This window comes from Cyprinodon tularosa, unplaced genomic scaffold (genome assembly GCF_016077235.1).
Source record: "Cyprinodon tularosa strain WSP-4 unplaced genomic scaffold, ASM1607723v1 ctg4, whole genome shotgun sequence".
In the NCBI taxonomy this organism is placed as follows: Eukaryota; Metazoa; Chordata; class Actinopteri; order Cyprinodontiformes; family Cyprinodontidae; genus Cyprinodon; species Cyprinodon tularosa.
The window spans coordinates 2,005,654-2,027,539 of NW_024039118.1; the positions used below are offsets into that span (position 1 = coordinate 2,005,654).

Here is a 21,886-nt window from a genome sequence, read left to right on the forward strand (position 1 = left end):
CACTCTGAAGCTTTCACAACTGCTGCGGAGGCTGAGGGCGGACATGCTTCCTTCTTTCAATCAGTGGAGTTACAAGTGCCTTTCCTAGCTGCTCCAGGAACTACCTCCTCGTGTTGTGCTTACGAGACATCCAGGTTGGGTTGATCTCTCTCCAAATCACAAAGGCCTTGTAGGAGGACACATCAATGATGTCGTGGAAGATGACCAGGGGCCAACGTGCAGTCATTCTTCTGTGGCTATATGTTCCAATCACCTTATCTAGGTTGTCCACACCTCCTTTGTTCGGGTTGTATTCCAGCATGATGATTGGCTTCCTGTCCTCAGGATCACTAATGTTGCCGTCTTTGTGCAGTGTGCTCAGAAGAACTACATTCTTGTTTTTCTTTGGGAGGTAGGAAACTAGAGTGGTGGTGGGAGTGAAGGCAAACTTTGAGAAGACCTCTCTCTCCTGACGCAAGCAGTGCAGGTGGGAGCACAGGGTTGTTCTTTCGAACTGTACCAACCATGGTGATCTTCCTCTACAGGAGCTTCTATCTGAAAGAGTTTGAGTGGCATTGTGGCTCGGAAAATTGTCCTTCCACTCTCTGCATCCTATAGACTAGCTGCAGCCTCACCTCAGGACCTGTATACACCTGCTAGGATTAGCAGCCCTAAATAGGCCAGAAGGTCAATCTCGTCCATTTTTTTCCAGCTGTCTCCATATTTGCGAAAACCCTCCAGATTTTGTCATCTCCAGGATTATTTTTTCTATTGCTGGTGCGATAAACTGGTAGAATGTAGAAACAATATCATGCGCATGAGAAATGGCATACCTTGTGGGTCCTGGAGTTATATTTACAATGTTTTGTTCTTCATGCCTGCCGTATTGGTCATATGCTGCTGAGGACCACGTTATTTTGCCAAGTGTCACTTTCATCTTCAGGGTTTACTTCTTCTGAAGATGATTCATCATGCTCTGGGTTGTATTCCTCTCCATCTTCTTCGGATACATCCTCTTCTGAATCAGAGTTGTCTTGCTGGACGTGAGAAAATCACCTCTAAAACCTCTTCAGTGGTGTAACGCACACTGATGGCTTCAGCACAGACACAATTCAGGGTTCTGTTATGCAGGACCTTTATAACCTCTGGAAATAACAGGTGGTCTTCTGAAGTCTGCAAGAATACCACCTGATTTGCCTTGTTTCCTTCTGCTACTGATTAATCTGAGACACAACTAAAACTTTGTAACATTCTGTGGTTTGTAAATAACTCTATGACGTTGATTTCAACTCTATTTGCCTCACGGGTCATTTTGACCCGAAGACCATCTTTGTACCTTTTTTTGTACAGCTCACATGGAAATGTGAATAAAAGCAACATTTAACTTTTTCTATTGTCTAGGCCAATCTAGGAAAAGTCTTAAAGTTTTAAGTCGAAATAATAACATTTAGTGGATTTTTCGGGGGGTTTTAACACAGTGGTGGGTCATTTTGACCCGAGGACAACAGGAGGGTTAAGGACCCTTTTATATTTTACCAGGGTACCTTTCACTGGACACAAGGGGCCATGTCCAACTTCTGAAAGCAGCCCAACCATCATTAAAACCCCAGCAACATGCTGGAGTCAGACAAGTAATTAACCCATCTTCCATTTAAAAAAATCCAAACCCAAAGTAGAATGGTGGTATACGGTGTAACATAACACATAAGAATTTTCATTTGCTTGATGCCTCAGTTTTTGTGAGAATTGGATTTCCATTTTTAATTAAAAAAAAGCTGCATCTCATAGACATGGCATTGGTTTCCCCCAGTAATGTAGCTGTCTCTGCTCTCCCTGCTTGTTCAGCTGTGTTTGAGCAGTTTGAACCAATGCCTTTCTTATTTGAACACAGTTGGGCAGTACATGAGAGCCACTTATCCTTGTTGTATTTCCTACAAAGTTGTTAAAAGGGTTCTAATGTGGCTCAGCACTTAATAGATCAGGCATACAGGTCTTTTGCAATTGAGGTCAGTAGGGTTCCAATCTTGGTCGACTTCTTTTTGTCCTGCATCTGCACCCATTCAGATGATAACATAAAACTATCCCTGCTTGATGTCTTATCTCCAGTAAAACTGTAGAAACTGTAAAAATCAACAAAAGACCAAATTATTGATTTTGGAGGAAACAAAATGTACTTTAAACATCTTGAGGTGATTTTATTTTAAGAAGGATTTTGATCTTTATCAAGCAAGGTAATTCACAAGTCAAGTTGAGCTTTGTCTTTAAGTCAAAGGTATAGTGGAGGATGTTAATTTACTTAATAATACGTTACTCTGTAAAACCCAGATTAATCTGTTGAGTTGCCAGAGAGAAAACATTTATCATATGTCTCCTCCGCTCAAGAATCCAGTGATGCCATGCTTTGCACCACCGTGTCCGATGGTTTGCATTGCGCTTGGTAAATTGAGGCTTGGATGAAGATGCTCAGCCATAGAAATTCCCAAGATTTCCATGCCCTGAATTCAAAGACATGGAAAGGTGACACATTCTTTTAGGGTTATAGTGTGCAGTACGAAACATTTTCTGTTTTGCTATTCTTTAAAAGCCAGAGGTGAAACATTTTCAGCTTATGTAAGCATGTAGCATATTAGAAATTCATTATATTTCCAGAGGCAACAAATCAAGGTAAAAAATTGTGCAAAAAATAATTATTGCTTTCATGATTAAGTTTATTTACTGGCATAAAAGCAATGATGTTATATCATTTGTTTCTTGAAGATAGGTTCAAGCATTAATTATTACAATCACCTTTTAACAGAATTTAAGCGTAACCCATCAAATTAATCGTCAGTGTAACAATGATACAAAAACCTAAGTCTTCAAATCACAGCCCATTCAAACAAAAATGGTTCATTGGTTTTCTTCCTCTGTCTTTTGCCAAGTTAATGACCTTGAAACTTTCTGGATAGTCAGAAAACAATGTCATGCTCACTAAAAACAGAGATAAAGCAGAGGTTCTGCCCCTCACTTAGACAAAAAAAAAAATAAAAAAAAAATTAAATTTACTTATTTTACTGGGCTGCTCTCCATTCCTGTGAGGCACTTTACTGTACTCAACCAAGAGAGGATTAAGAGACAGAGGTTAACAACTGCATAAATCAACTCCTATTTTCACATAAGAGTCCCTTAAGGAGGACTCGGATGAACTTTAAAGGAACGTTTTCATTACAGAGACATCTCTGTGCAGCGACACACAAACGACATGGTGACCTTTAGCTGGACTGAGCTTAGTGATGAGCGAAATTGTCACAATAGCTTCAGAGGGAAAAAGCTGACTGATGTTGCTTCAGAAACAAAGGCCAGTGGCACAGATCGGCTCCCCTTTGAACCATTCAACTGCATGAATAACGAAGCGACCAGAGATTTTTTTTGCAGGACAGAAACACTGATAGCTGCAGGTTTTCAGTCAGCTGCTGTGCATGACAAGTGTGCATGTTTGATTGTTGTCAGATGAGAGGAAAAAGTGATGGAGAGGCTAGGAAAAGGCTGAGCTGTTGGTTTTCAGAAATCTGAGTCAGAAATCAGAGTCAGAAATCTGAAGCTGGACTTCAAACAATTTTCACTTAATTGTATTTTTCATTTCATTGTTTATTTTCATGAAAATTGTGAACATTGAACTTCTAGAATCTATCAACACACTCACAAGGACGCTGCAGGGATCAAGAAACAGGCAAACATCAGACAATCAATACATTTTGTTTAATGTTGAACTAAAAGACAACCTCCCATGCATCACGTTAACATCTATAGAGCTATACATGATTGTTCCTATCATTTCCTAAGGCAGAAATAAATTATTGACAGACTTCAATAAACCGCAAAACATGAATTCGCAATAATTCATTTTTTTTTTTTAATTGAGGAGGTAAGTGAGACACTTTGCCAAAGGAACAAGACAATTTTAGAGGCTGGAAAAGACTTGAAACTGGGGTTTAGGATGATCGATGACCCAATAAAAAAAAAAAAAAAAAAAAAAAAAAAAAAAACAGGCAAAGCTACAAGTAATTGATTATTACTTCTACTTGAAATAATTGTTAAGTGTTATAATGCTTAAGTTGAAGTCCAAACTTAAATCTAATTTGGCAATGTTGCAAAATGTTTAGCATATATGTTCACAGATGATCTCCCAGTTATACAGTTTCAGAGGGGAAAAAAAGTTCAGTCTATTGATGTGCACAGATACAGGCAGGTGTAATGAAAATGAAATTATTGCACAGTAATGTTCTCAAAGGTTTGTATCCTTGCCTAGTGATTTGAATTAGTTCAAATGTCTCCTTGCTGTCATGACCAGCTGAAATGAAGTCTGGACAGAAGTCAAGCTCTGTATATAACTGTAAATTAGAAAAGTATTCTGGATGTGTTCTATATCGACACTAGTGTTAAGATAATCCTTTATTTCAATGGGGCAGCAAGAGCAGTAGGAATGACTTAATGCTATTTATTTAGTCTGGTTACAATATCAAAACACATACTTGTTGTGTTTGTAATACATGGTCACAAATATATTTACAAAATAAAAACATTTGTTGAGATATTTTAGGAATTATCTTCATCATTTTCAAAATGAGTGATGTACAGGTTCAGATCTATGTGACATGGGTGAGTTTTTCTCTCCTTAATTCAGATCAACACTCTGCCATCAGCAAACATGTCCCCAAAAAACCAATCCATCAAGTCCATTGATTTTATTCTTCAGAGGCTCTGTTGCCAGCGCCATTAGTGTCACTGGGGTAATTGTACAATGGGTTGGAGAAGGATAGCTTGGCATCTTTCCAGTTTGAACCCTGCTGTAGATAAATGCACAGAAAGAGAAGTGGATCACATTACTGCCATGTATACAGACAATTAGAGGTCAAAAGCCTCGGCAGAGACATCACCTCCAGCTCTCTTCTCCAGGGGTAGACACTGATTGAAAGCCCAGGACCATTACTCCTTTTGGGGTTAATGTTGGGACAACCGTCTGGACGTTTGTCCTCTGATGGGAGCTGAGGACAAAAAAGAGATAAGATGAGCCCTTATGTGTGAGAGTACTTGGAAACGGCCAGTTAACAGACTGATCAATCATCTTTTTATTATCACATCCTTAAACTCATTGAAATATTTCATTATATTGTTTTTCAGCACCCTAGAAAAAATGCTGAAGTAACAGAGACACAAATTCAGGTTCACACTCTATATTCACTCCACTCTAATAAAAGCTGCGTTTTACGCATAGGATGGAAGCAAAGGTACACAGGTCAGTCAGTATTAATGTACAAAATAAAATACCGTAAAATATATTCATTTTAGCACTGAAGCAGGTTGTGAAGGCAATGAAACGGATATTTTTGCTTGAAAAAACACGTATGCATCTACATTTTAACTACAAACCTTGCTGTAGTAGAAGTTTATTATCTTTTTTGGAATGTAAAAATAACAAAAAATAAAAATAAAACAGAAAAAAAACCTTAAATAAAAATAATGTTTATTCAACAGATAAAGAGAAATCTCTCTTTATCTCTCTTTAATGACGAATTATTATTTCTATTTTTTGATGCTTATGATGCTTGTTTTACGTAAAAGGCTTTATGAGACTCATCAGAAAAAAGACACATCATTTTACTCTATCATAATCATATTAAATATCACGACTGCCGAGGTGCTGTAAATACAATCAAATAATCTGTTATTATTTGATTGGATAAAAATTAGTTTCAACGTGTTTAAACAAACAATATGCTCATTTTCTCTTATCTTCCTGTCTTAATGCTCTCATATAATATATGACTTATGAATCGTCAAGGTCATACATCAGTCATTACAGCAATAGAACGGCTGTGGTTGTATCATCTCCTCTGTGGTGCATCAAACAATAGTAGGAAAGACTACTGAGATTAAAACTGCAGGGAACAAAGCATGCAGTGGGAGAGCAGTAATCATGGCATGATCTGTCTGAGAATAAAATTGTGTTGCTTCGTGCAGATCCTTGAGCCTCTCCTGTTACCTTTTTGTTATAAGAATACTAAACAAAAAAAATAAAAAAAATACCTGAATGGCTGTGTATCTTGTAGTTTGGCAGTGGATCAGACTGGATTTTTATGTCCCTACATGTGTTACACCTTGTGTAGTGAGCAGCCTGTAACACTACATAGGCACTCATAGGAGGCAAAATCAATAATCCTAAATCAAAAACCTAATCAGGCAAAAAGGCCTGACGATCACCTTCTGACCTCCTCTCATGCCGGCTCCCCTTATTGAATAAGTGTGCGACAAAATGGAGGAAAAATTAATTTTGTACAGCTAAGACACCCGAAATGACTTTGCCTGTGATTGATTGGACGTTTCAGCGCACTGACCTCTGCTCCCCAGTCAAAGCTTGGATTATCCATCATGCCATATTTCATTGGGTCATCTTTTCTGTGGACCAAACAAACATAGTAATCATCTTATTCACAAAAAACATTGTCTCATATGTCTAAAAAGAGCCATTTGGACTCACATAAGGCCACATTTTCTCTTGCACAGGGCGAGGAAGCAAACGGCAACTCCAGCTAGGAGCAGCACTAACCCAATGCCGATGCCTGCATACACAGAATCTAGACAACAGAATACATGTGTGGATTTATAATCTATAATGATGTGGATGAGAATGTCTAATGCAGCTGTTGTTAGAAGGTGAATTTCTTTATTACCGAGCTGTGTTGATTCTAGAGTTGGGGATGAAGTGGTGAGAGATGGTTTCTCCCTTACATGGCAGCGATTGCCCGACCATCCAGGCTCACACCTGCAGTCAGTGGCAAAAAGAAGGCCGTACATGCATAAAAGGGATGCTGGTAACACATGTTTCATGTTGCCATAAAAAAAAAACAAAAAAAAAAAAAACTTTAGAACCATTGAAGCAGTGGTAAGGGAAAATACAAACGTCTGTCCCAGTAAGGTGAAAGAGCAACACTCATGGTTTGGGTAGCTTATACAAGTTTCACTTTGTTTTTGTTTTTTTGTCAACCTAAAGCATAACCATTTTATTCCATGTTTACAGAAAACACTAGCAGCAGCTTTACTGCGTATAAATAGCATTAATATATAAAAAATTTAATCTATTTTTCTTGGCACTTGTACATTTCAGAGCAAATAACTGATATATTTTCATGCGAGGTGCAGTTTCTAGCAATGTTTTCCTTAAAGTAAGACGTCCCGGGTTCAAATCCTGGCCTGGGATCTTTCTGCAAGGAATTTGCATTTTTTTCCCCATGCAAAAATATGATTTTTATGTTGACTGGATTCTCTTAATTGTGACTGTGTTTGTATGTGTGTGAGTTGTTATCTATTGCCCTACGAATGGAATGACGCCATGGAAACTGCTGGAGTTAGACACCAGCCTCCGCCATGACTCTACGGACAAGAGGTAGAGAATAGATGGATGGATATTCATGTGGTTAAACAAGTACAAACCAGTGAGCTTCAAATACAATGCCAAATATTCAAGTTCATAATCATGGTACTGAAAATTACTCTTTTTAACAGCTAAAAGGCTCTGCCCTTTTACCCTCCCCTACTCTAGAGAAAGGACTGGGACATCACACCTCTAGTTAACACAGGAAAAGAAGTTAAAAACTGTTTTGCTGGTTTGTGGTGTTTGCTAAATATCTTAAAGCGGTAAATTTGTCAAGTTCCTCTGAATGCATATCTGTTGAGCCTTTCTATTTCTAACATTTTTTTTAATATTTTTTTATGTCTGTTGGACATCCAGCTTGGAAACTCTCTGGAAATATTTTGGCTGCCCTGGCAATGTGCAAGTCTGGGAAACAAAGTGAGCTCTTCCTCTTCCTAACAGAGAGACTCTGCTCCAAGTGAACATCTGTTCAGCATCATCTTGATTTCTAACCCTCCAATGGGAGACACAGCATCCAGTGAAGACAGACGGTGGCATTCTCATTCAGAGGAAGTCAGCGCCCAGATTGTGTGACAGTAGGCTGTTCTTGGCCAGGTTCCCTGGAAGAATATGATGCCGGTCATAAGCCTGAGGTGTCCCCCCAGTGCTGGGCTCAGGATCTACATCAGAACTGTCTTTTATGCAGGAACAGCTTTGTTCGCTCCATACCACAAAGAGCTATGCATGATGGTATGTTGCCCCTACACATAAGGCTCATGGCAAGATAATAATAAAAAAATGCTTTACTAATAAAGGAGGTCTGTTTTTCTTTAGTGATCAACACCTCTTGAGTATCTTTTCAAACAAAAAGTGCGGAGTTGATGGGAGGGTGGGCTAGCTATAGACCAGGTTGGTCTGACCCAGACAGCCCTCAGCTAATTCAGTTAAAAATGCAAAGGCAAGATGCTATCAATACAGCATGATCTAAGACATTTTTAAATGATAAACAATAAAACATGAGAAATGTGAAATATCCAAAAGAAAGTAACCTAGAAGGATATAAGCAGATCATGCAGTAAGCCCAATAACAGGATGTTTTAAAATGAAATCTCCCATCTCTGATATTTCAAACTGCTGATAATTACATACACTCACCGGCCACTTTATTAGGTACCCCATGCTAGTAACGGGTTGGACCCACTTTTGCCTTCAGAACTGCCTCAATTCTTGGTGGCATAGATTCAACAAGGTGCTGGAAGCATTCCTCAGGGAGTTTGGTCCATATTGACATGATGGCATCACACAGTTGCCGCAGATTTGTCGGCTGCACATCCATTATGCGAATCTCCCGTTCCACCACATCCCAAAGATGCTCTATTGGATTGAGATCTGGTGACTGTGGAGGCCATTTGAGTACAGTGAACTCATTGTCATGTTCAAGAAACCAGTCTGAGATGATTCCAGCTTTATGACATGGCGCATTATCCTGCTGAAAGTAGCCATCAGAAGTTGGGTACATTGTGGTCATAAAGGGATGGACATGGTCAGCAACAATACTCAGGTAGGCTGTGGCGTTGCAACGATGCTCAATTGGTACCAAGGGGCCCAAAGAGTGCCAAGAAAATATTCCCCACACCATGACACCACCACCACCAGCCTGAACCGTTGATACAAGGCAGGATGGATCCATGCTTTCATGTTGTAGACGCCAAATTCTGACCCTACCATCCGAATGTCGCAGCAGAAATCGAGACTCATCAGAACAGGCAACGTTTTTCCAATCTTCTATTGTCCAATTTCCATGAGCTTGTGCAAATTGTAGCCTCAGTTTCCTGTTCTTAGCTGAAAGGAGCGGCACCCGGTGTGGCCTTCTGCTGCTGTAGCCCATCTGCCTCAAAGTTCGACGTACTGTGCGTTCAGAGATGCTCTTCTGCCCACCTTGGTTGTAACGGGTGGTTATTTGAGTCACTGTTGCCCTTCTATCAGCTTGAACCAGTCTGGCCATTCTCCTCTGACCTCTGGCATCAACAAGGCATTTCCGCCCACAGAACTGCCGCTCACTGGATGTTTTTTCTTTTTCAGACCATTCTCTGTAAACCCTAGAGATGGTTGTGCGTGAAAATCCCAGTAGATCAGCAGTTTCTGAAATACTCAGACCAGCCCTTCTGGCACCAACAATCATGCCACGTTCAAAGTCACTCAAATCACCTTTCTTCCCCATACTGATGCTCGCTTTGAACTGCAGGAGATTGTCTTGACCATGTCTACATGCCTAAATGCACTGAGGTGCCGCCATGTGATTGGCTGCTTAGAAATTAAGTGTTAACGAGCAGTTGGACAGGTGTACCTAATAAAGTGGCCGGTGAGTGTATAAAACCCATACATGATAAAAACGAAACCTCGATCAAAGTGAATGCAGAATATCACCTGACCTATGGTGCTTTTTTTAAAAGCTAAAATTGAAGAATATAATTCTAATAAATGAGGTTTATGCTATATAATACAACTGGCAGTGCAAACTAAGAGTAAAATCTGACCATACTCTATGTATCAGTTGTTTCCAGGAAACTACTGGATAATTAAAGGCAGAACCATCATGTTTGACCTAGATGGATAGAAGACAAAACTTTTTACAGATTGTTTCTTTTTTGTCATGGAAAAAAAAGAAGTGGCTGACAGGTTTGTCATATTTTAAATTTCACAATAACAATTACAGAGAGAGAAACAGAGAGCAAATTACACAAAACTCTTATTTGTACATGTGTAGAAGTTTGTGTGCTTTAGCTTGCATCTTACAAGCAGACAGGTCCGTGTTCCTTAATATGGCAAAAACCATGATCCTGGCAGTACTTTGGTGGGCATTCTGTAAAAAAAAAAAAAAAAAAATGTATCATTGCATTCCTATCCTATTTGTGAATTGCAATACAAAGATAAAGAAAAAAGTTTTCAGCCATTCACAACAAGAAGTATAACATTAATTATATATACCCTCTGGTGAACTTTGTTATATGCCCTCTTTAGTAGTTCTTCAGACCTCTTAAAGGTATTTAAAAAAGGAAATTAATTTCCTTTTTGCCATTCTTCAATACAGGCCAGATGTTTGCAATCAACAGCTAATAATTTCTCACTCAAGTAGGAGCTCCTTCAGAGAGTCAACGGAGCTTTTCAGTGCCCCACTGATCACTTTTTTCCTTGCCTCGCTTACAGGTGATGGATTCAACAGTATACCAGATGTTTTTCCCTGTTTAATAACATTAACCTGCTTAAAAAATTGTCACAGCTTTTTGCCTGACATATCTGTGTGTTGCTTGGTCTGTGTGATGCTGTTCTCTGTTTTAAACAGAAACTCTGAAGCCAATAACAAAACAGCAGATTTTATACTGAGATTAAATTATATCCAACTGGTCTCCATTTAAATACTTAGGTGATTTTGGTGGACTTTCATTTTGTGGAACAGATGTAAACATGTCTGAATGTTCTGAAATGATTGATTATAAGATTATATAATTAGTATGTATAAAGATCTTTATTTTAATGAAAAAGGGAAAACCATCTGCTAGTTTTCCCCTTTGTTTATAATATGTAAATACAGTAAATTTTTATGCGGTAATGTCACAAATGATGACAAGTTTTATGTGTATGAGAAATGTTTGATGAAAACCCTTGTTAATCACCCAAGCTTAGGAGCCTTTCTTTGCAATACTCATTTATCCTCTGGCTATGATACCCAAGACAATTTAAGAAGCACAATTTACCAGAAAATATGCAGCTGAAATAAATCAGCTCCTCAATTATCAGTTTCCACATAAACCCTTTTGTTACCAGTGTAAAGGTTAGATAAAAAAAAAAAAATTTTTGTTTGTTTTTTCAATAGAACAAGTATGACAGCTTTTACTCTCTGATTATTTGTAATTAAACAATGAAGAATATACAATGTATAGCCTCACCTGAAGTTGCTTTAAAAATCAACTTTAAAAACTAATCTGAAAGTCCTTGGGACAACCCAGGAGACACCTTTGTGTATGTTTCAACATCTTGGCTATAACTCCAAAATTAGTTTATCACTCCATAAAGGGAAATCTGGTAAAATTACAGTGGCTATTATTGTCAATGTAAGACTGGGCGTATGACAGAGCCTTTGGTCATGACATTTTAAAAAAGCTAGTGAGATTTTAAAATTGGCTACTCTTCTTATAACCATGTTATGCAAAGAAATTGCAACACCTGTCTGAAAAGGAAGCAACAAAATAATTAGGTTATGGAAAAAAAAAGAAAGTGAATATATTTGACAAAATTTATCAGAAGGTGAAAGGTAAAAGTTGTGAGTAATCTCACTGATATAGTGAATTTTAAAAAAGCCTCTGCAGCCGAATGTTTTTTGTTTATAATGTATTTGATAGATAAAGAAGGTCTTTTTTTGCCAACACTGCAGGATCAGAGTAGTTTCTGTGCCAAAGAAGAAAGTAATTGCTGAACAACTGGCCAAGATGATAGAAAAAAATTATATAAACTTTTATTTTCATCCAAAGATCATATTATTTGTTCTTTCCTCCACTGGTAGCTATAGGAGCAGGATCAACACTTGAGGTTAAAATTTTGAGACAGTAAGAATTTCTCAAGCCCTTGACTTAAACTGGAGCTTCGATAAACTGATGTAACATTAAATATTTGCTAAACAGGAAAATCTTTATGCAGCTTTACCGATTTTAAATGAGACAGATCTCACCTGAGCGTATGGTCACTGACAAAACAAAGGTGTGTGACCCTTCCTAAGATTATGAAATATGTGAAGAAAATGTGGAAGGATTGACATAAAAGCTTTTAAAGAAGCTAAATGAGACCACCGCTGTTATTACACTAGACAGAAATAGTTACATAAAAATGCACAGCTAATGTAGCCACCTCATCTTGGAGCATGCACAGGCAGAGGTCATTATAATTTTACAGTCGATGCAACCTGTGACATGGCAGGACATGCTGGAGGTAATTAACAGCAAAAAGAAAGCACGTTACCATGGCAGCTGGACTCATCTGAGTGGAACGGGAGACAGTCGGGGGAGCGGTCACATCGCATGTAAAGCGGAATACAACCGGGCCAGCTCTCACATACAAGCTCTCCAGGCTCACACTGCAGCAACGCTGGTGAAAAGATGATGAAACATAAAAAGGATTGAGTGAAGAGAGAAATGTCAAAGCTTTTAATGCCTGAATCATATCTGTTGGCAATTCCTTGTTTACTATTTAGTTTCTGCCTTTCAGACTTAAAGTTCGGTGAAAAAAAGCCTGCAGTAAGTTTTAAATAAAGATTGATGTAAGGATTTAATTCAATTTTTGATCATTTATCAAGCGCCAGTTCAAACATGTTTTTCCAAGACATCTGACCAAAAACAATCAATTTTATCAGATCATACAGATTCTAAATGCAAATAATCCAGGTTGATCCTAGTTTTGAAAATAATATAATCAATCTAAATTTATTACTCCAATATGTTAATCAGTAATCGGATATTTAAAGACAGCAGCAGACTGCATTGCGTCAATGGTTTGTTACTCCTCAAAATATCTTGTCGTAATGTTGGATAGTCAATTGCATGTCATTGACTTTGTTGCAATCTCTCTTTGTGAGTGATCCCTTTAAGCGACAGAAAAAAGAAAAACTCCCTTTAACAGGAATAAACCGCCAGCAGAAGCAGGCTCAGTAAAAGCAAACCCTCTGAGACGACTGACTGGGGAAACAAAAAGAACATAGTAGCACTGATTGAAGGGGGGGTTGGTAAAGAAAATAAATGATCCAAGTGTGACAACTTCTTTTCTTTGTTATTCCTCTAGAAACAGCTACAGTAAAGAAATTCTAAGTATTGCATATGGAATGAAAAGAGCCTATTCAGTCAGACATAGTTAAAACTAAGCCAATATAGCTTGGTATAGCCAAAGCCAAGTTCATCAACGGTAGAACATGAAGCTATCTGCAGCAGTTGTTCAGCCAATGCCTCCTCTGCTTTAGGAAGGAATTACAGCTAAATAGAACAACAGGCCAGATGTACTGTAACTTCTATAAAGAGAAAAATTTGACATTTCTCTAACCTTACACTTCAATCCACTGGATCCCTGCTGAATTTATAATGAAATTAAGAGCTCTTCTAACATTTGAAGGTCTGAATCCTCCTGCTCCATCTTAGTTTAATTAAATTGATTTATTTTGGTTTTCTCTATGGGAGTTTTCCCAGTGCGCCCGTAGTGCAGCTCCGAATATACAGAATATATAGATACACTCACACCAGTTTTTTGTCAATCTGGATCAAAAACCACAGTAATTGGAACGCCATGTCACAATATTGGCGCTGATGTCTGTCTGATTACTCATTTCACTGACCTGCTTATCTCAATCCAGCTCTTATTACTGCTCGTCTGATCCAAATGCTTTGTTCTCTATTTAACCAGCTTTCAGACAAGTCCTCAGTGCCAGATAATTTTTGAGCCATCGTTGAGAAGTATTCGAGCATTCCTGTGTTTCTGACTGCCTGCTCATGACCTGTTCTGCCTCTTAACCACTGAGCCTCATGCTCCGTCTGATCTGTTTGCCTGACCTGTCTATGGACTCCTGGTGGATTTCAGCCTTTCTGTGAACTGAACCTGGAATTGTTTCCCAACTCCATTCTGGATTCTCCCTCAGCACCTCTTTTCACTACTTATCAGCTAGCTCAGACTTCCGAGAACATAATTGACACCGGCAGCCTCACCCTCTAGGCTTGGAATAAACTGTAAGACCAGAGGTTCCTGCCTTAGATGCCAACGCCGCTCACTGCAATTCTGTTTCCAATAAAAGTTTTGAGTAATCTGTTTGTCCGCCTCAAATACTGGTGGACTCCTGGTGGATTTCAGCCTTTCTGTGAACTGAACCTGGAATTGTTTCCCAACTCCATTCTGGATTCTCCCTCAGCACCTCTTTTCACTACTTATCAGCTAGCTCAGACTTCCGAGAACATAATTGACACCGGCAGCCTCACCCTCTAGGCTTGGAATAAACTGTAAGACCAGAGGTTCCTGCCTTAGATGCCAACGCCGCTCACTGCAATTCTGTTTCCAATAAAAGTTTTGAGTAATCTGTTTGTCCGCCTCAAATACTGGATCCCATTGTTCTAAGCTTGACTCTCCAATCATCTGGAATCATGGCTGCCAGAACTTTGTGCTCTATCAGATTATTTTTTGTTTTTCATGGACAAAGTGTATTTGGTACCCCCGTAAAAATTCAAAAAATATCCACTGGACTTGGTTTTCAAGATTTGAAGACGTTTCGCCACCTCTCCAGGAAGCTTTCTCAATTCAAATATCTGGATCCGCAGTGAGTTTGAGTCTTATATAGACACGCCTTGTATCGCTTGGAAACATGCAATGGTAACCGATGAATGGGTCGTTAGTTCCATCGTTAGCCTGTAATATCTGAACCTGTCTATGATTCTAGGGGTCGGTCGTTAAAGGGGGGATTGCCATTAAGGGGGGGGATTGTCTCCTATAATACCTGAAACCTGTCTATGATTGTTAAGGGGTATTTGGTACCTTCCTTGTTTTACTTTCTAACATAAAAGAATCATGTCTAAGTGCTTCTGAATTTAACTGCATCTTTTCCCTGAATGGAACACTTGAAAGGATTGCCACTTTTGTGTAATATTTTTGTTTAGCTTTCCCATATAAAGGGCCCCTGGCCTTTCATTACTAAACCAGGTACTGTTGGGCTTCAAAGGTTGTATTTTTTCTCTCTCTCCACTGTCAAAAAATGCTTGCTCTAAGTGATTTATTGCTGCACATTCACTGACTTCATGCAGTCATGTTGGCTTCTTTAGGTAACCAATCAGCTTTTTACCAGTTATCTATTGATTATTAATGGGCACTCAGTTAAGACCAAGTTAGAATTGGAAGTTTTATTTGCAATGTAAAATACATCTAAGCAGGCAATTCAGAGTTTTACACCCTTAAACACTATTTGGGACTCTTAAGAGCTGACTGGAATGTCGATTAGGAAACAGGAACCTGATGCTTTCTTTAATAATGATCATTTTATTAACAGTTTTGTTTGTGTTTTTATGCACACTTTAAGATCTGAAGGTATATATGTTTGTATCCATATTTTAAAGCAAAACTGTGGTTCCTTTCATCTCTCATAGTGAAAGGTGGGCATGTACTACATCATCATTTTGAAGACATATAAACATTGATTTTTTTTTTTTTTTTTTTTTTTTTTTACATAAAAGCAAGGAATTATTTATAGTTACAGCCAAAGTTTCAATCTCTCTAATGGTCTTCATTTCATGTTTTCATTTTTACAACAGATATCGCATCGTTTTTATGTTCCCCTGAAAAATATTTTCTCAGAGATGGATAAAAAAAAAGATGAAATAGTTAACAGATTCTTATATAGAATAGTCTAGTTGCTTTTGTGTAAAAGGGAAACAAAAAAAATTATAAATCGGGCACATAAATTAAAACTTAAACATTAATACATTTTTGCTCAGTTTAATATTATTAATGCCATACTTTTATACCAAATATTATTTATTTTCTGTTTTTAAACATTCTATGAACACAGAAAAAAAAAACATCTCGTAGTAGGTAAAAAATTACATTAAGAAGATAACTGTTTTAATCATGGTCTACATTTTTTTACAACTAGAAACAAATCCAAAGAGCCAAATTTGACCTTTTATAAACAAGGGAGAAGTGTTGCAAACTTCTTTCCTTCAGCAGACTGACATTGTTCAGCAACAGGTGAAAGGTAAATTACAGGATTGCTCTAAATAGGCTATTCTATATTTCATAAAGGCAACTAATCTTTCAGTTTACATCCAAGCATGATGCAAACTTTGACCAAACTTTTTAAGTTTTAGTAAACATGTAATCCGGCAAGTTGCACCTATTTTATCATGTCAGAACATTTTCAAATAATGCCTTTCCATCTCTTCCTCAGCACATTTTTTTTTTTAAGTCAAAAACCATGTCAAGCTAGCACGACTTAAGCATGTTTAACACTTCTATGAGTTAACTTTAAAGAAATGTGTTCAACTTGAGTTATAACACATAACTTATGACAAAACAGTCTTACTGTAGTGTAACTTCCAAAATGACACCACGTCCATACTTACGGCAGCTGTGTTCATCCTCTCCATTTGGACAGTCATAGACCCCATCACAGCGCAGTAAGGCAGGGAGGCAGCTGAAGTCTGAACACTGAAAACTCTCAGCAGGACAGCCGTCCTGAGGCGGGACGGTCCCCGGCAGGGCTGTTGGGCAGAGCTCTTCATCAGACTGATCTGCACAGTCCGGCAACCCGTCACACCACCAGCTCTTTGAAATGCACTGGAAGGAGTATGCACACTGGAACTGCTCAGGGTCACAGGTCATCGGCTGTGGAGTTACTGGTCCTAGGATGGAATTGAGTGTAAATGTTAAAATTTAGCAAACTTCATCATTGAGTTTTGGCTCACACAAATTAGACATTCTTCACAGAAGAAACTCTGAGTGTTGCTTGAATCAGAAACAGGAATTTTATGATCTGAAAGCCTTGAGAAAGTTGATCGAGGAAGGTGAAGAGTGAGAAGAGAGGTGAGGCTAAGGAAACAACACAATATAAATGTAATTGCTTTTCCTCCAGTTGTGCTACCCCTAAGCATTGACCTGATCTCCAGAGTAAATTTATACAAACCTACAGGCCAACAGGCTCCATTAACTTTCTACCCCTCTCCTTATGGGTTCACGTTGTTTATAAGGAAACTCAGGGAAGAAGTGTAGAACATTAGTGCATAAAAGAAAAAAGAGGAAAAGGTGAAAACTGGAGGAAATGAAAAAGAGGACAGTGGTTGGAGGAGGAGAAATGAGGGGAGAAACAAAACCAAAGAGCAAAAAGGCCAAATAAAGCTTTATAATTCCTTACCTCCAACCATACACTCTGCCGTGTATGAAATGTCATCCAGGGCAATGTCTGTCCACATGTCTCCACCAACTTCCCCCTCGAAGGTAACTCTGAAATCTTCTGTGTTGGACAAAAGGATGTTGGCGTATGTCCACTGGTTTCCATGGTTTCCAGTAGCGGCCCACATAAGCAAAGGTGCCCCACCAGATCCGACTGTATATACCTAGCATGCATGAAGGTTAGAATGTATTGGGTGATTTCTAATATTAAAAATAACCCAACATTAACTGGTGGAAGTGGCCTGTAGATTTTTTTGTTGTTGACAAATAACTGTCCTGCTTTCCTGCCCTCAACATCACTACAGCAGCTGTAGTGATGTAGAGTGCAGGTCTACTACAGCTATTGTAGTTTCCGTGGCTTTCTAAAGACCCCTACTCCCTATGACGTCCAAAGCCAAAATAAAAAACAAATCTTTTTGTCTTTACCTATTATCTTAACAACTAGGATTTTTTAAAAGGGTTGCTTATAAAAGAACTTAGAAATTAGGTGGTACCTGGGGGTGGAGCATCTTGTAGATTGACTGGCCTTAACATAGGACTATCTATTCACAATAAGGAAAATCTTTTTTTTAGTCCACGAATGCAAAGGATAGCTGTGACCGCTGATGGATGGATGGATGGATGGATGGATGGATGGATGGATGGATGGATGGATGGATGGATGGATGGATGGATGGATGGATGGATGGATGGATGGATGGATGGAAAACTGGAAGTAAAGATAGTTTTTTCTTTTCCTTTCATAGATGTCCAGATTTATCCATATTTAAAATAAAATTGATCAGACTTTTCATTTTCAAAAGGTCATTCAGAGACATAAGTGAAAACATGCAGGTTGGATGCATTTTGCATTATGGTCAATGTAACATTTGAACTATGCTTGCAATGAACAATACACTTTTTTTTATAAAGCATTTAAACTGCTGGTATGATGAACCCTGGAACAAAACTGCTGATTCACCGTGTAAGAGCAGCTTTGCACTAAACTATAAATACTCTCCTATTCCTTCCACACATCTACATAGTAAAACTGTTCTTGCAGAGTATTTATATTTACAAAGCTCTTTAACTTTGTAAACTAAGAAACTTTATATCCAATTATGATTCTTATAGCATCTGTTTGTCATTATTTTTGAAGATGAATTTAGGAAAAGCATTGTGCAGAAAAAGAGATTAAACAGTGCAGTGCAGTTTAAAATATGAGGCTCTTCCTGTGAGTATGGATTGACTAAGACTGTAAAATGTGGCAATGCAGTATGTTGAGTCAAACAAAACATAAATGAGTAAAAAACAAAAATCGTGATATTGATAAAATGTCTTTTAATGATTTTCTGAAAGACTGGATCACCTTCAAAGTTCCCATCCTGTGAGAGCCGTTCATGAAGAACCAAAAGCGGAGGCGACATAGACCAATGCTGGCAGGGAAGGGGTTCATTGTGGTCACCTTGGCAACATCCCCCTCCCTCTGTGGGGCTGAGTGTATATACAGAAATTTCCCCCCTCCATCTATGGAGATAGATATAATAAAGACATGTTACATTAATGTATGATAGGACCTAAAGTTTTTACACCAGCAGAGTTCCAGCTCTAATATTAACAAAAACACAATGTTTGGATCAAAGAGGATTGTTGTGAAATGGTGATGCCTCCAGCCGAATGCAGCAGAGTTTCTTCAGCTCGGAGATAAAACAGTCTCTGTGCAAAGCCAGAACAAAGTGGGAGTTTTCCACATGAGTTAGGAGCAATTTAAGGCCATCAAAAACCACAGCGGACAGCAACCCTTCTGCCGCCCACAACGCTTGATTCTCCTGTGGCTCAAAACAAAAACTCCCAAAGACTGCTGTCATAGATCAGCTCTGCAAACATGTTTTCCTTGTTCTCATCTTTACTTATCTGCCCCAATGCAGAGAGAAAGCAATGATGGAGCACATTCATCTTTTCAATCAATAAAACCTGTTGGCCTGTGAAAGCTGATTACACTGACTGCAAAATGTCGGAGCTATGCCTTGAAAGCCTGAGCCCCAAATTTGTAGTGCATGGTATAAAACAACCAGGGGGCTTTTGAACTGAGTGAACAGCATCTACAAAAAAGAATGATTTAACTTTACTGTACATTAACCACAGTAAGGATGTCGCAAATTTTCCTCTAAAAGTTAATTATCCAGCAATTACAATCATAAAAATCTGTTCTGATGTCAGCTAAAGCACTAAGGAAAGAAAAACAAAATTTTTGTGAAGTTTGAGTCTTCATTTGATGAGTAAAAGAAAGCCTCAGCACTGTGCATCCTACCAGCAGCTTTACACAAACATCATAGGAGGAAAACAGAAAATATACATGATTAGAAATAAAATCCTTCCTTTTTTTCTCATGATATAAAATGTGATACTTTTAAGAAGATAGTAGCTGTTACAGCATTATAGCCACCATAATAAAGGGTCTTGCAGAAATTTGTAATATTGTACCACCTTTGAAAGTACGCCAAGGCTGTAAAAAAGTTGGACGAATTACTTATGCTACTGATGTTGAATTAGGAAGGTATGATAAATAAATGCATTTAGTGCTAAAGACCCTTCATGCCAAATTCCCCAACAATCATAAAGAGAGTTGCCCCTTGTGTGCCTGGTTTAAAGGTTAAAGCTCTGTAAGCAGCTGTGTTGACTTAAATTTTGTAAATTCTCCAATTTCAAGAAAAGGATGCCAGTGAGTTTTCATTTAATTCTTTTCAGCCTACCAAAAAATGTGATCATCCTGTCCTTATTGTTTGATTTAGCTCATTCCCTCATCATCTATGCAGAAGACAAAGAAACAAACCAGAAAATACAGCATCTTAAGGAAGAAGAAAGCTGTGTATTTCATTTTCTTACATAGATTAAGGTAACAAACATTTTATTTTACTAAAAATATGTATAAAAAAAAAAGTCTGGCATTTCTGCTTATTATAAACAAGGCCATTTATTTTATTATCTGTTTAACTTCATTCATCTGGATGTTTTTATTAACCCTGCCTTCAGAAGATCTCTGAAGCTGCCACTTTTCAGCTATCAAGTTGAAAGTACAAAGACGCTGGAAGAAAGCTGGACACATTGAGGGTGTCAGGGAAAGGAACTGTTGTTGTTCCTAATTTAGACAAATGATTCTACCTGACAGCATTGTTATTATTTCAAGAAAAAAAGCAAAGGATAATATCTGGTTCTGTCTTGAAACAATATTTGAGTGGATGGCTGATACTGGTGTAACTAAACTCTAAATCAGTTTCAGCAAACTATAGTAGGATGCTTAAGTTCAATTAGCCTGATGAAACAGTTTGGCTACCATTTATCATGTCATTATCAACATTTTTACACAGTGGTAGGAAAAAGTATTTGCTGCCCCAAAGATGTTTTCAATTTTTTACTTTTTTCTTTCAAGTATTTTATAACATCAAACACATTTTAATGTTAGACAAAGATAATCTGTGTAAATATGAAAGGCTGTTACATAACCATTTTATTTTTATAAAAAGCTATCAACACAAACTTCACCCGGTGTGAAAAAAATTATGTTTTCCCCATTATTTGTGTGATTGTACATGTTTTGGACAACAGTGATCACTTTTAGCAGCAACACCCTGTGAAAGTTGTAGGCTGTTTTGCTGCTTCAAATCTAGATAATTTATAGTTTTATTTATAAGAACAATGGATTTTGCTGTCTTATATGGCCAAACCTGAGTCTGGACAAGCATTGATGAAATAAAACACTTTTTCAAAACACGTTGTTTTCATTATTTAAAACATTTAAATGTAAAAAATAATAAAATGAAGGAAATCTTTTAAGGATGTTAACTCCTTTTCAAGGGCTTGTATGTATTTAATCTTGTTTTTACATCAAGTCTTTTTAACATATCCTTATTCTCAGGTTCCCTTCGTTTTAAAAATAAAAGCATTAATTGAATCATGGTAAAACAGCAAACCTGGTGCTTTGGGACAGTTACTCTATATCCAAAAAGCAGCCACAAAACTCAGATCAAACATCTATTTTCTATAACAGATATTTAGAGCTTGGACAATTAAACTTTTAGTTTTATTTGACTTTTTATCCATTTTTTTTTTATTTTACAAGAAAGTGCCCAACAAAATGAGGATGACATCTGAGCATGTGCAGACCTGGACTGTGGTCAGATTGTGGTCCAGCTCCTGTCTCTGTCTTGTGGCCGATCATCCAATCAAAGTCGTCATCGCCGTCCTGAGAAAGCTGGCATCTCTGCTCCCACCTGTCCTCCTTCATGTTGAAGTTACAAGCACCCGGTGAGCCAAATATGTGAGCTAGAAGAAAGGTAGAGGAAAAGGGGGAAAAGATTTTTCTTTGCCATGATAGAATCCTCAACACTGAATGACAAAATGTTGTATTTTTTCTCACCGCAGTCCCACTCATCCGATCCATCAGCACAGTCTGCCTTATTGTCGCACACCAAGTGGGACTCTATGCAATGACCATTTTGACACACAAAGTCTGTGAGTTTAGGACAGTCACCAGGCTCCACAGTGCCTAAAAAAAGAAGGATGAATTTTTTTTTA

The 21,886-nt window shown here is 38.0% G+C and overlaps 1 protein-coding gene across 2 annotated transcripts in view; it reads right to left on the reverse strand.

The window, feature by feature from the left end:
- Positions 1-3,585: 3,585 nt before the first annotated feature.
- The window catches only part of malrd1 (MAM and LDL receptor class A domain containing 1), a 68,737-nt gene continuing 50,436 nt past the window's right edge, over positions 3,586-21,886 (reverse strand). Inside the window, exons 22-33 of one of the 2 annotated variants that reach the window (XM_038298002.1) lie at positions 21,729-21,857; positions 21,476-21,634; positions 18,681-18,838; positions 17,295-17,496; positions 16,507-16,785; positions 12,383-12,508; positions 10,166-10,232; positions 6,690-6,781; positions 6,497-6,593; positions 6,354-6,414; positions 4,896-5,003; positions 3,586-4,802 (exon numbers count right to left, since the gene is read on the reverse strand). In XM_038298002.1, coding sequence (XP_038153930.1) covers positions 4,704-4,802; positions 4,896-5,003; positions 6,354-6,414; positions 6,497-6,593; positions 6,690-6,781; positions 10,166-10,232; positions 12,383-12,508; positions 16,507-16,785; positions 17,295-17,496; positions 18,681-18,838; positions 21,476-21,634; positions 21,729-21,857 — 1,577 coding nt within the window. In that variant the 3' untranslated portion in view covers positions 3,586-4,703. Of the gene's footprint in view, positions 4,806-4,895; positions 5,004-6,353; positions 6,415-6,496; positions 6,594-6,689; positions 6,782-10,165; positions 10,233-12,382; positions 12,509-16,506; positions 16,786-17,294; positions 17,497-18,680; positions 18,839-21,475; positions 21,635-21,728; positions 21,858-21,886 lie in introns of both variants that reach the window. The other variant, XM_038298000.1, reaches the window with a different exon arrangement.